Below are 15,525 nucleotides of genomic sequence, written 5' to 3' on the forward strand. Positions count from 1 at the left end.
TTCTAAACAGAACATACTTTATATATGGTATATCAAATTATTTATCTCCCAATCTTAAAACCATTCAATATCTTACCCTTCTTCACTTAGAGGAAATTCTAATCCCATCAGCAGGCTTATAAATCCTCATATAATGAGATTCTTACTTAACCTCTCTGACTAAATCTTTCTCTAGCCAATCTAGTCCTTGTATTCAGCTCAGGGTCTTGCTTCTCTTTCTGCCAACCATACAATATTGTTCACTTCTCTCTTTGCCTAGTGCTTTAGATTATATTTTAAATATCTCTTCCTTTTGAGTGTAACAGCAGAGGGAACCCTTCCCTGACCTCCCTAGTGCAGTCAACCCCCTCCATCAGCCCTTACAATAGTTCATAACACCATATACCTCTCTTTGGTATTATCTTAGTTTTAAGAATAGTTGGAAAAGCCAAGAATGACTATGTAGACTTAAATGATAGTTATTATCTTTGCTTGATTATGTTTCTATAAACTGTGTGTAATTTCTGCACATATGATCCCTACTGCCTAATTATAACAGGTAAAATGACAACAACCTGTCTATAATCATCCCTACCCCCCCAACACACACATACAGACTATAGTAATATCTAAGTTTCAGTAAGTCTGAATAAACAAATGGAAGCCCAGAGCTATATTTGTGGGTAGGAGCCAAGATAGTGGAATTATTCTGCAAGAAAAAATGGAAGAATTCCATTTTTGTTCCTGAGAGAAAGGAGAGAAAAGAGAATAGAGGAGTAAAGGATAGGAATTGAAGTAAGGGTTCAGGGATTTTCTTTTTGTAAAAAAGCAAAGAATCTCTAAAATTAGATTTCAGGTTAATATTTTTTTAGAGTGAAAATCCTTCCACCTTACCAAACCTTTGGTAATGTCTGCTACATTTATTAGCTTATGTCTGGCTAAGCCACCAGAAAATGGAGGAGAGAAAACACTACAAGAGTCATTAAAACACAAGGGCCATCTAGGAAACTAAGGTTTCTCTCTTCCCATGTATCAGTTTATATTTGTATGGCATTTATCTAATCTCACTTGGTCTGTTAATTTCACTAGAAAATGTCTTACTCATCTTTGGATGCGTAGGGATAACTTGCACCCATCCCAGAGTATGACAAGATATCACATAAAATGTGTACTTTGTGGCAAAACTTGCATTCCAGATGAACTTCTAAATCTCTCAGCCTCATTGTTCTCATCCTTCGTGCTGTAGTTATATCTCCACTTTGGCCCTTTAAAACACATTTTCATCCTCCCTCATGCCACCTTGAGATCCTCTGGCCTCAATGCATTTTTGGCAATGCATTCATGGTCAGACATTTCCTCTAACTCTGCTTAACAGGACTCTACCTGCATGGATGTCTTACCTATCCAATTTGAGCCTGGCACACTAGCAGGACTGAGGCAGGTAACATTTAATTAGTGCCAGATCCATAACTAAAGGCTGAAAATGTTTTTGTCAGAGTCAGTCAAAATTAAGTAAATCAAATTGTAGCAATTCTCTAAAATACCTACAGTTAAATCTATTGGTTAAGTTGTGCTTCAATCTAAAATTATTTATGGTGTTCCCCAAGTTGGTTTCTTTTCTTTTCTTTTTTTTTTTTTACATGAGCAGGCACCAGGAATCAAACCCGGGTCCTCTGGCATCGCAGGCAAGCATTCCTGCCTGCTGAGCCACCATGGCCCACCAAGTTCCCCAACTTTTTAATCAGGTCTCACTGGCTAAGATTCTGTCTAGCTTTATTTTCTATAAAAGGTCATAGTAATAGTATGGGTAATTATTTGCTTTTTAAAATATAAAATTATGCTATGAAATGCTATAACATTAAATGTGGTTTTCCAAAACAAAACAGCTCTTTCACAGCATCTTGAAGAATGTAATATTCCTTCCTCTACCCTATCATCCTCTGCTGACTGTGGAAGACTGGAGAAATAAGAAGTTCACTGTTTGACGGAAAAATCCCTTATTTAAGGTGGGGGAACTATTATAGAAAAAATCCCTCCTTTCTTCTTAAGACCAAGAAAATAGCCCAGAGAAATACAAATGCATTAATCCATTACATGTAATAAGCAGTATCATGAGAACAACTAAATAATCTGACCTACCCATCTAGGAGGGTGATGACGTTCTTCCTGGGCCGCCCAATATTAGGGCCATACAAGCTGGCTCTGGAGTAAATCCGGATGGGCTGCAACAGACTCTTCAGCTGGATGTAATCTTTTCCCAACTGGCTGCCATTTACTGCCCGGCCATGCATAGTCCGATAGTTATTTGGTTCTAGATTAAAAGCAGAAATGGAAGTCAGAGTTGAGAAGGGTGAGGCTCTGCCAACCCTCTCCTATTCACAGATCATTCTGCCTTTCTTTTTTTTTTTTTTTTTTTTTTATTAACGGAAAGAAAAAAAAGAAATTAACACAACATTTAGAAATCATACCATTCTACATATGCACTCAGTAATTCTTAACATCATCACATAGATGCATGATCATTGTTTCTTAGTACATTTGCATCAGTTTAGAGGAACTAGCAACACAACAGAAAAAGATATAAAATGTTAATATAAAGAAAAGAAATAAAAGTAGTAGTAATAGTAAAAAACAACAACAACAAACAAACCAACAAGCAAACAAAAACAAAAAAAACCCCTATAGCTCAGATGCAGCTTCATTCAGTATTTTAACATGATTACTTTACAATTAGGTATTATTGTGCTGTCCATTTTTGAGTTTTTGTATCTAGTCCTGTTGCACAATCTGTATCCCTTCAGCTTCAATTACCCATTGTCTTACCCTGTTTCTAACTCCTGCTGAACTCTGTTACCAATGACATATTTCAAGTTTATTCTCGAATGTCCGTTCACAACAGTGGGACCATACAGTATTTGTCCTTTAGTTTTTGGCTGGATTCACTCAGCATAATATTCTCTAGGTCCATCCATGTTATTACATGGTTCACAAGTTTATCTTGTCTTAAAGCTGCATAATATTCCATCGTATGTATATACCACAGTTTGTTTAGCCACTCTTCTGTTGATGGAGATTTTGGCTGTTTCCATCTCTTTGCAATTGTAAATAACGCTGCTATAAACATTGGTGTGCAAATGTCCGTTTGTGTCTTTGCCCTTAAGTCCTTTGAGTAGATACCTAGCAATGGTATTGCTGGGTCGTATGGCAATTCTATATTCAGCTTTTTGAGGAACCGCCAAACTGCCTTCCACAGTGGTTGCACCCTTTGACATTCCCACCAACAGTGAATAAGTGTGCCTCTTTCTCCGCATCCTCTCCAGCACTTGTCATTTTCTGTTTTGTTGATAATGGCCATTCTGGTGGGTGTGAGATGATATCTCATTGTGGTTTTGATTTGCATTTCTCTAATGGCCAGGGACATTGAGCATCTCTTCATGTGCCTCTTGGCCATCCGTATTTCTTCTTCTGGTAGGTGTCTGTTTAAGTCTTTTTCCCATTTTGTAATTGGGTTGGCTGTCTTTTTGTTGTTGAGTTGAATAATCTCTTTATAAATTCTGGATACTAGACCCTTATCTGATATGTCATTTCCAAATATTGTCTCCCATTGTGTAGGCTGTCTTTCTACTTTCTTGATGAAGTTCTCTGATGCACAAAAGTGTTTAATTTTGAGGAGCTCCCATTTATTTATTTCCTTCTTCAGTGTTCTTGCTTTAGGTTTAAGGTCCATAAAACCACCTCCAGTTGTAAGATCCATAAGATATCTCCCAACATTTTCCTCTAACTGTTTTATGGTCTTAGACCTAATGTTTAGATCTTTGATCCATTTTGAGTTAACTTTTGTATAGGGTGTGAGAGATGGGTCTTCTTTCATTCTTTTGCATATGGATATCCAGTTCTCTAGGCACCATTTATTGAAGAGACTGTTCTGTCCCAGGTGAGTTGGCTTGACTGCCTTATCAAAGATCAAATGTCCATAGATGAGAGGGTCTATATCTGAGCACTCTATTCGATTCCATTGGTCGATATATCTATCTTTATGCCAATACCATGCTGTTTTGACCACTGTGGCTTCATAATATGCCTTAAAGTCAGGCAGCGCGAGACCTCCAGCTTCGTTTTTTTTCCTCAAGATGTTTTTAGCAATTCGGGGTACCCTGCCCTTCCAGATAAATTTGCTTATTGGTTTTTCTATTTCTGAAAAATATGTTGTTGGGATTTTGATTGGTATTGCATTGAATCTGTAAATCAATTTAGGTAGGATTGACATCTTAACTATATTTAGTCTTCCAATCCATGAACACGGTACGCCCTTCCATCTATTTAGGTCTTCTGTGATTTCTTTTAACAGCTTTTTGTAGTTTTCTTTATATAGGTTTTTTGTCTCTTTGGTTAAATTTATTCCTAGGTATTTTATTCTTTTAGTTGCGATTGTAAATGGGATTCGTTTCTTGATTTCTACCTCAGCTTGTTCATTACTAGTGTATAGAAAAGCTACAGATTTTTGAATGTTGATCTTGTAACCTGCTACTTTGCTGTACTCATTTATTAGCTCTAGTAATTTTGTTGTGGATTTTTCTGGGTTTTCTACATATAGTATCATATCGTCTGCAAACAGTGATAGTTTTACTTCTTCCTTTCCAATTTTGATGCCTTGTATTTCTTTTTCTTGCCTAATTGCTCTGGCTAGAACTTCCAACACAATGTTGAATAATAGTGGTGATAGTGGACATCCTTGTCTTGTTCCTGATCTTAGGGGGAAAGTTTTCAATTTTTCCCCATTGAGGATGATATTAGCTGTGGGTTTTTCATATATTCCCTCTATCATTTTAAGGAAGTTCCCTTGTATTCCTATCTTTTGAAGTGTTTTCAGCAGGAAAGGATGTTGAATCTTGTCAAATGCCTTCTCTGCATCAATTGAGATGATCATGTGATTTTTCTGCTTTGATTTGTTGATATGGTGTATTACATTAATTGATTTTCTTATGTTGAACCATCCTTGCATACCTGGGATGAATCCTACTTGGTCATGATGTATAATTCTTTTAATGTGTTGTTGGATACGATTTGCTAGAATTTTATTGAGGATTTTTGCATCTGTATTCATTAGAGAGATTGGTCTGTAGTTTTCTTTTTTTGTAATATCTTTGCCTGGTTTTGGTATGAGGGTGATGTTGGCTTCATAGAATGAATTAGGTAGTTTTCCCTCCACTTCGATTATGTTGAAGAGTTTGAGGAGAGTAGGTACTAATTCTTTCTGGAATGTTTGATAGAATTCACATGTGAAGCCGTCTGGTCCTGGACTTTTCTTTTTAGGGAGGTTTTGAATAACTAATTCAATCTCTTTACTTGTGATTGGTTTGTTGAGGTCGTCTATTTCTTCTTGAGTCAAAGTTGGTTGTTCCTGTCTTTCCAGGAACCTGTCCATTTCTTCTAAATTGTTGTATTTATTAGCGTAAAGTTGTTCATAGTATCCTGTTATTACCTCCTTTATTTCTGTGAGGTCAGTAGTTATGTCTCCTCTTTCATTTCTAATCTTATTTATTTGCATCCTCTCTCTTCTTCTTTTTGTCAATCTTGCTAAGGGCCCATCAATCTTGTTGATTTTCTCATAGAACCAACTTCTGGTCTTATTGATTTTCTCTATTGTTTTCATGTTTTCAATTTCATTTATTTCTGCTCTAATCTTTGTTATTTCTTTCCTTTTGCTTGCTTTGGGATTAGTTTGCTGTTCTTTCTCCAGTTCTTCCAAGTGGACAGTTAATTCCTGCATTTTTGCCTTTTCTTCTTTTCTGATAAAGGCATTTAGGGCAATAAATTTCCCTCTTAGCACTGCCTTTGCTGCGTCCCATAAGTTCTGCCTTTCTTTTAACAATGTGAATAAAATAACTGAAAAAGGGGAAAGCTACCTTCATTTGAGAAACCACCCCAGCAAAAATATGAAGTTAGCAGGGCAATCTTGTCATTCCATTCATTTTCAAATTAATCTTCACAGAATATCACCTAATCAAGAACAGAGATTATACTGATTTGGAGTGACACTTCACAGTGAATGGTAAGAAGGGAAAGCTTTATAAAGATGGCCATAGTACCAAAAAAAGTTAAAAGGCAACCAAACAAAAAAATCCTTAATGTCTAATAATAGCAAAATAGCTGAAGGAAATAATTTTAAGCAAAAACAGGAGATGCTTCCATCCCTCATCCTTAGCTTTCACTATTTTGGTAGTTCTAAAAAAGCAGGGATAGTCCTCAAAACCATCAGCTCCACTGCTGGAGTGGGGTTTCATGATTTGGAATGAAGTACATGCCCCAGGGAAGGACACTATCTCAGTTTGTGTGAAGTTGTAAAACTGGCAGAGACAAGTAATAAATCAGCAGACTATTAAAAATTTAACAGGGAGACTGAAACAATCAGACAGTCACAGTAGATACTGATAAGCCCCTACATATTCCTGGTAGTCTGAAAAACTGCGCATATTCCAAAGAGCCTAGAGAGGACCCTAGCTATCCATGCACTTCTGGCTCATTGTGGAACCTAGGGCACTCATAGAGGGTACGTGAGAAGGCAAGTCAGAAAGTAAAACCCAGTCAGATTTGTAAAGTGCCTAAATTTTGAATGTGTTTTCCAACCCATACACAGACCCACTGGGTCAAAGTATTTAAGCACAATTTCTGACCCACTAATTGTGGTAGAAAGTGTTGTGCTGACTTAGGGGCGACCCCTAGGAAGCTGATCTTGCAAAAATAAATGAATAAACATAAGAGATATCACCAGCTACACAATATGGAGGCTGGGGTGAGGGGAGACTCTACAGAATTAGTCCAGCCAAGTAACTAAACAAATAAAAAAGAAGCAACAAAAACATCTTCTGGCATAAGAAAATCAGAACACAGAGTTCTCCAAGATATTATCTAAAATGTACAATTTTTAATGAAAAATTGTGAAACATGCAAAGAAACAGGAAAATGTGATCCACATACAGGGAGAAAACCAGTCAACAGAAATTGTCTCTTAGAGGACCTAGATTTTTGACTTATCAGAGAAGGCCTTCAAAACAGCTACTGTAAACATGCTCAAAGAACTAAAAGGAAAAATAAGGAACTAAGGTAAAGTATGTTGCTATTGACTCATCAAATAAAAATATCAATAAAGAGAAATTATAAAAAAGAATCAAATGGAAATTCTGGAATTGAAATGACACATCACATACAGATGATCCACAATAAGATGACAGCTGATTATCATCAGAAACAATGGAAGCAAGAAGCCAGTGAGATGACAGTGATATTAAAAGTACTGAAAGAAAAAAGAACATGTCAACTAAGAATTCTATATGCAGTTACTAAAGTTCAAAATTGAATGAAAAAACACATACTCTGAGAAAAATAAAGAGGAAACAATTCATTGTGAGTAAAATTGTCTTATAGGAAATACTAAAAAAAGTCCTTCAGATGTTAATTCAAAACCAAAAATGAAATAACACCAATAAAGGTAGCTAACAGACAAATATAAGAGTCATTATAAATGTATTCGTTAATCTTTCCTCTCTTAACTAGTTTAAAAGTCAGTTGCATAAAACAAGAATCATAAAACAATGTTAAAACAATACAGAATCAATAAAACCCAAAAGTTGCTCCTTTGAGAAGATCAACAAAATTGACAAACCCTTAGCTAGTCTGACAAAGTCAAAATGAGACATGCAAATAAAAAAACAGAAATGAGAGGGGGATCAATACTTAGGATCCCAATGAAATAAAAAAAAAACATAGGCAGATATTATAAACAATGGTATTCCAATAAACTAGACAACTTAGAGGAAATGGACAGTTTCCTAGAAAAACATTAACATTCTACACTGACTACAGAAGAAACAGAAGACCTCAAAAAACCAATACCAAAGAAAAAGATTCAATCAATCCCCAAAAACCGCTTTACAAAGAAAGGCCAGATGGCTTCATATGGGAATTTAACCAAACATTCCAAAAAGAGCTAACACCCATCCTTCTCAAACTCTTCCAAAAAACTGAAGAAAGGGGAACAATATCAAACTAATTTTATGAAGCTATTACTCTAATACCAAACCTGATAAAGATACTACAAAGAAGGAAAACTGCAGGCCTATCTCTCTAATAGAATATAGATGCAAAAATTCTCAACAAAAACCTTGCAAATCAAATTCAAAGGTACATTAAAAGAATTATACACCATGATCTGGTTTGTTCCAAGAATGCAAAGGTGGTTCAACATAAGAAAATCAATCAATGTAATACAACATATTAACAAATTGAAAGGGAAAAATCATAGATCATCTCAATTATTGCTGAAAAAGCATTTGACAAAATTCAGCATCCTTTTCTGAGTAAAAACACTGCAAAAGGTAGGAATCAAAGGAAATATCTTCAATATAATAAAGGGCATATATGAAAAATCCACAGCCAGCATCATACCCAATGGCGAGAGACTGAAAGTCTTCCTCCTAAGATCTGAAATGAGACAACGATGCTCACTGACACCACTGCTATTCAACATTGTGCTAGAAGTTCTAGCTCGAGCAATTAGGCAAGAAAAATAAATGAAAGGCATCCAAATCAGAAGGGAATAGGAAATCTTGTTATTTGCAGACAACATGATCCTATAGTTGGAAAATCCTGAGAAATCTATGACAAAGCTACTTGAGCTAATAAATAAATTCAGCAAGTGGTGGGATATAAGATTAATGCACTAAAAGCAGTAATGTTTCTATACGCTAGTAATGACTCAATTGAGGAGGCAATTAAGAAAAAAGATCCACTCACAATAGTAGCTAAAATAATCAAGTATCTAGGAATAAACTTAACGAAGAATGTAAAGGACCTCTACACAGAAAACAAAAAAAATTTGCTAGAAGAAATAAGAGGACCTAAATAGGTGGAAAAATATTCCTTGTTCATGGTTAGGAATGCTAAATGCTGTTAAGATATCAATTCTTCCCATATTGATCCACAGATTCAATGCAATACCAATCAAAATTCCAACAACTTACTTTGTAGACTTGGAAAAGCTAGTTACCAAATTTATCTGGAAGGGAAAGAGGCTTCAAATTGCCAAAAACATCCCAAAAAGAAGATTGAAGTGAGAAGACTTACACTTCCTGACTTTAATGCTTATTATAAAGCCACAGTGGTCAAAACAGCATGGTATTGGCACAAAGAGATACATTGATCAATGGATTAGAATTGAGAGTTTGGAAATAGACCCCCAGATCTATGATAAATTGATTTTGACAAGCCCCACATCCACTGAACTGGGACAGAACGGTCTCTTCAATAAATGGATCTGGGAGAATTGGATATCCATATTTAAAGGAATGAAAAAGGACCCATACATCACTCCCTATACAAAAATTAACTCAAAGTAGATCAAAGACCTAAAAATAAGAGCCACTACCACTAAACTCCTAGAAGAAAATACAGGAAAACATCTTTCAGACCTAGTAATAGGAGGTAGTTTCTTAGATCTTACACCCAAACCACAAGCAATGAAAGAAAAATAGGTTAAGTGTAAACTCCACAAAATCAAGTGCTGCTGTGCCTCAAAGGACTTTGTCAAAAAGATGAAGAGGTAGTCAACTCAATGGGAGAAAATATTTGGAAACAATGTTAACTAATAAGGGTTTGATATGCAGTATATATATAAAGAAATCTTATAACTGAACAATAAAAGGACAAACCATCCAATTATAAAATATGCAAAAGGTACAAATAGACTATTTTCTGAAGAGGAAATGCAAACAGAAAAAAACACATGAAAAGTTTTTATTATTCATTAGCTATTATGGAAATTCAAATAAATACCATAGTGAGATATCATCTCAAACTTATGAGAATGGCTGTCATTAAACAAACAGGAAACTAAAAACGTGGAGAGGATGTGGAGAAATTAGAACACTTATCCACTGCTGGTGGGGATGTACAATTGTACAGCCACTATGGAAGACAGTTTGGTAGTTCCTGAGAAAACTAAATATCGGGTTACTCTATGACCTGGCAATTTCACTACTCCATATGTACCCAGAAAATCTGAAAGTAGTGACATTAGCAAACCTTGCACACTGATGTTCATAGAGGCATTATTCAAATTGCCAAAAGAGAGAAACAATGCAAGTGTTTATCAACACAAAAGTGGATAAACAAAATGTGGCATATAATACAATGGTATATCATGCAGCAGTAAGAAGGAATGAGGTCTTTTAGCATATGTCAACATGGGTGAAACTTGAGGACATAATGCTGAGTGAAATAAGCTGGACTCAAAAGAACAGATACAGTATGAGTTCACTAATGTCAACTCCCTAGAAAATATAAAATAAAAATATAGAATATAGGGGACCTAGAGATAGATAAAACTAAAGAAGGAGCAGTTACCTAATATGTACATACTTATTAACGAGGTTGAGCTTAAACGTATGCGAATGGATTGAGGTATTGTAGCTCATTAGTGGGATTACAAGTAATAGTGCCATATGAAAGATGAATATGATTGAAAGAAGGTTGTTTAAAGTCATGAATCTCACCAGTTAGTACTACAAACATAAAACATCTCTTGCATGAACTACTTCAAAGATGTAACACTTGCACAAAAAGTTAATAATAGAGTGGTACATGGAAAAAACTACCTATTATATGCTATGGACTATATTTAACAGGAATCCCAAATACTCGGGGTAGATCACTGGGAGAGTGGGGTTATAAGAATTATGTGTTGTTTTGCGTTTTCTCTTTGAAATGGGTTTGTCCATCTGTTACCTTTCTCTTTGGAGCAATGAAAATTGTCTAAAATTGAGTGTGATGATGATTGTACAATTAAGTGAGGATACCATGAGTTACTGATTGTTTATTTTGGATAGAATATATGTTATATGAATATATCTTAACAAAATCTACAGATTCAAAACAAATAAATAAATAAATAAACATGAAAATTTAAGTCCTAGAGAAAATGTGGGGAGAGAGATATACCTATTCAATGTTGGTACAGTAGCAGAATGGTGCAGTCTCTCTAAAGCGTAATGTAGCAGATGCACAGGAGGCTAAATGTAGGATGACCATATGAATATGCCATCCCATTACTAGGAAGAACTGACAGCAGGGACTCAAATAAACATTTGTCCACTGATGTTTATGGAAACATTATTCATGATACCCAATGGATGGAGCTAATCGAAGGGTACACTGACTGAGAAGCAGAAGGCTGAATTGTATATATACATACAATGGAATATTGTGTGACTACAGAAAGGAATAAAGACATGAGGCATTCAGCGTGGTGAATGAACCTTGAGGACATTATATTGAGTAAAATAAGGCAAAAAAAAAAAAAAGAAAGGACAAATATTGTATGGTTTCTTTTACAAAATATTTATAAGAAAAGTAGGGCCTAGATTGTAAGCTCTTACAGTAGTCACATTTAGTCCTGAACTTGAAGTGTTATTTTTAAATTCGGAGATGCTGTGGTCTATGTGTACAACCTGGTATTTCCCTGGAACTTTGGGTACATGTATGACACCTAAGACTCAGGGTTAGAGTTTTGCAGATCTGAAAGTCCGCATTACTCCATACACATAAGACAAAAATGAAATCAGACTTCAATTACAGATAAGAACAAAGTTGATCTGGTTGGGACTAAGATAAACTAGAATACAGGGTAAAGGATGATATTGCCTGTATTTTACAATTTCACCATCCTGTGAGATGAAAGGAAGAGATGTTTATTATGTCCAAAACTCAAATTTTCTGTAGCACACAATCTAGTGTAACTTGTCTGGCTAGTACATTTAAACAACCTAAACACATGGAGCCTAGAATATGGAATGAGATCTTGTAATTCTGTATGGCTTAATATAATAACCTGAAATATCCCAGAGTATGTTGGGCAGATAATTAAAACATACTGTATTGGCAAAGTCCCTTGAGGAATTGCAGAAACAAATATGGAACTATTAAACTTCCCAACCTGGGAAATTCCTGATACTCTTTCAGGTTTTAGTGACTCCCGAGTTACAAGGCCAAACCCTTGATCTTGAGGCTTGTTCTTATGATACTTAATTCTGCAATGGCAAAGTTAAGCCTACCTATAATTATGCTTAGTAGTCACTTCCAGAGAACCTCTTTTGTTGCTCAGATGTGGCCTCTCTCTCTCTCTCTCTAAACCCAACTCTGCAAGTAAACTCATTACCCTCCCTCCATGTGGAATTTTACATCCTGGGGTGTAGGTCTCTCTGATAATATGGGACATGACTCTCAGGGATGAGCCTGGCCCTGGCATCATGAAATTGACATTACCTTCCTGACCAAAAGGGGGAAAAATGTAACAAAATAAGGTATCAGTGACTGAGAGATTTCAAATAGAGTCAAGAGGATTTTCTGGAGGTTAATTTTAAGCAAGCTTCAGCTAGATATGACAAATTGCCATGGTAGGCCAAGCCCCAACCAAAAATATTCCTGAAAACCCTAAAGAATACCCAGGGTTCTTTCTGAGAATCTATAAAAGTTTCACTCACTAAGTTTATTTTTCAGAAATGTAAAGCCTCCAAATTGTACTTACGTCAGATGGGTCCTGAGGCCCAGAGGTATCGATCTCTCCAAGAACATCAACTAGTTGCACCCCACCACCCCATATTGTTGACACCCCTTTACAACATGAAGAAAGTAGAATAGTCATTGCCCAAACCCTGAAGATTAGAAGGATCAAATGAGAGGGTGGAGTTGTAACAAAGATAGGATTTAATAAATAATTATTAAATTTGACTACTGAAACATTATATTAGTCTCTAGTGTATTAGAATAGTGAAAGGAAAATATCTGAAACTGTAGAACTGTAAACCATACCTTACTTTGAAATTTGCTCGTTAAACTGTACTTTGAAATTTATCACTTTTCTGCACATATATTATGTTTCACAATAAAAATGTCAAAAACTATGTTGCTGAACTTATAATATAGAAAAATGTAACATTTGTGGTAATAGTAGTACCACAAAGGAGGGTAAATTGAGCTATACTGGAGTAAAATGTCTATACTTAACTGAATTAAGTTACTTCACTCTGAAGTATAGTATGAGTTAAAATGCATATTGTAATCCCTAAGGAAACCACTAAAAATAACTAAAACAAGACAACACAAATGAACAAACAGCAAAGGAATTAAAATGATATATTAGAAAATATCTTTTTCATAATAAAAAGGCAGTAAAGAAACTAAGGAACTAAAGACGCATGAATAAAATAGAAAGCACATAGCAAAGTGGCAGATGTAAATTCAAGCATAGCAAAAATTACATTATATGTAAAGGGATTATATACTCCAAAGAGACAAATTTTAGATTGAAAGATGCAAATATGTTGAAAGTAAAAGAAAGAAAACAATATACCATGCAAACAGTAGCCATAAGACCTTGAGGACATTATGCTGAGTGAGATTAGCCAGAAACAAAAGGACAAATATTGTATGGTCTCACTGATATGAACTAACATTAATGAATGAACTTGGAGAATTCTAGTTAAGAATAGAGGTCATCAGGAGATAGAAATAGGGTTGACATTGGGTATTGGGAGCTGAAGGGATACAGATTGTGCAACAGGACTGATTGTAAAAATTCAGAAATGGATAGCACAATACTACCTGACTGTAGCACAATAATGTAAGTATACTGAATGAAGCTGAATGTGAGAAGGATATAGGGATGAGGCTGGGGGCATATATGCAACCAGAAGGAAAGATAGACGATAAAGACTGAGATGGTATAATCCAGGAGTGCATTATACACTACAGTGTACAATGATAGAGACTAAATGTACAAATTAAAAAATGTTTTTGCATGAGGAAAAACAAAGGAATGTCAGTATTGCAGGGTGTTGAAAATAGATGGTCATTTATATTTTAAAACTTCAATATCTGTGTGAGACTAAAGCAAAAAATGTTTATTTGGTACAAAATTTATATTTTGACTAGTGCATTTCCTAATATAACTTATACAGAATCTTGAATAGGGCATGAGATTTTGTAGGTTTGTCCAGTATGATGCCCCAGTAAATCACAGAGCGATTTGAACAGTGAATAAAGAAGCATTTGCAAGCTCCCCTTGGGGAAACGGCAAGAACATTCCTCAACTCAATAGACTGAGCCTTCAATCTTGGGGCTTATTCATATGAAACTTATCCCCGCAAAGGATAGGCTAAGTCTCCTTAAAATTAGGCCTTAAGAGTCATTCTCAGAGAACCTCTTTTGTTGCTCAGATGTGGCCTATCTCTCTCTAAGCCAACACAGCAAGCAAACTCACTGCCCTCCCCCTCTCTAGGTGGTATATGACTCCCAGAGGTGTAAACCTCCCTGGCAAGGTGGGACAGAAATCCTAGGATGAGCTGGGACTCAGCATCAAGGGATTGAGAAAATCTTCTCAATCGAAAGGGGGAAGAGAAAAATGAGACAAAATAAAGTGTCAGTGGCTGAGAAATTTCAAACAGAGTTGAGAGGTTATCCTGGAGGTTATTCTCACACCTTATATAGAGATCCCCTTTTTAGTTTAAGGTGTATTAGAGAGGCTAGAGGTAAGTGCCTGAAATGATAGAGCTGTGTCCCAGTAGCCATGTTTCTTGAGGATGATTGCGTAATGATATAGCTTTTGCGATGTGACCGTGTGATTGTGAAAACCCTGTGTCTGATGCTCCTTTTATCTATGGTATGGACAGAGAAGTAAATCATATGGATTAAAAATAAATAATTAATAGGGGGAACAAATGTTAAAATATATTGAGAAAATTGAAATACTAGTAATCAATGAAAGGGAGTGGTAAGGGGTATAGAAAAAAAGTGGGAACTAAGGTTAAAATATCTTGGGTGGATGGAAATACTAGCGGTCAATGAGAGGGAAGGGTAAGGGGTATGGTATGTATGAGCTTTTTCTTTTTTCTTTTTATTTCTTTTTCTGGAGTGGTGCAAATGTTCTAAGAAATGGCCAAGGTGATGAATATACAACTATGTGGTGATATTGTGAGTCATTGATTATATACCCAGAATAGAATGTTCATATGTTAAGAATGTTCATGTTTGTATGTTATGTTTCATCAATAAAAATTTAAAAAAAATAAAAAAAACAGTAGCCATAAGAGTGTTGAGTAGCTCTTCTAATATCATACAAAAATAAAATTTAAAACGAAACGAAATTGTTACTGGAGATGAAGTGTAGCATTTTATAATGATATATGGGTCAATTAAGGAAAATACAATAAAAAGGATCAAAAAAGGAAGATATAACAATTATAAATACATAGGTACGTACCAGCAGAACACCAAAATACACGAAACAAAACTGACAAAATTGAAACAGGAAATGAAACATTCAACAATGGAAAGAAACTTCAAAACCAACATTCACAATGGAAAGAAGAACTGGACAGAAAATCAGCCAGGAGAATAGAAATTTTGATCAACCTACTTGACCTATTTGACATCTAAAGAAAACTCCACTGAACAAGAATATACTTTCTTTCCTAGGGCACAGGGTGCATCCTT

At 35.4% G+C, this 15,525-nt stretch overlaps 1 protein-coding gene across 1 annotated transcript in view; it reads right to left on the reverse strand.

Moving 5' to 3' along the window:
• The window catches only part of HPSE2 (heparanase 2 (inactive)), a 771,963-nt gene that overhangs the window by 251,664 nt on the left and 504,774 nt on the right, over positions 1–15,525 (reverse strand). The window contains exon 5 of the mRNA XM_077125704.1: positions 2,119–2,290. Coding sequence (XP_076981819.1) covers positions 2,119–2,290 — 172 coding nt within the window. The remainder of the gene's footprint in view (positions 1–2,118; positions 2,291–15,525) is intronic.

Source organism: Tamandua tetradactyla, chromosome 13, assembly GCF_023851605.1.
Source record: "Tamandua tetradactyla isolate mTamTet1 chromosome 13, mTamTet1.pri, whole genome shotgun sequence".
NCBI lineage: Eukaryota > Metazoa > Chordata > Mammalia > Pilosa > Myrmecophagidae > Tamandua > Tamandua tetradactyla.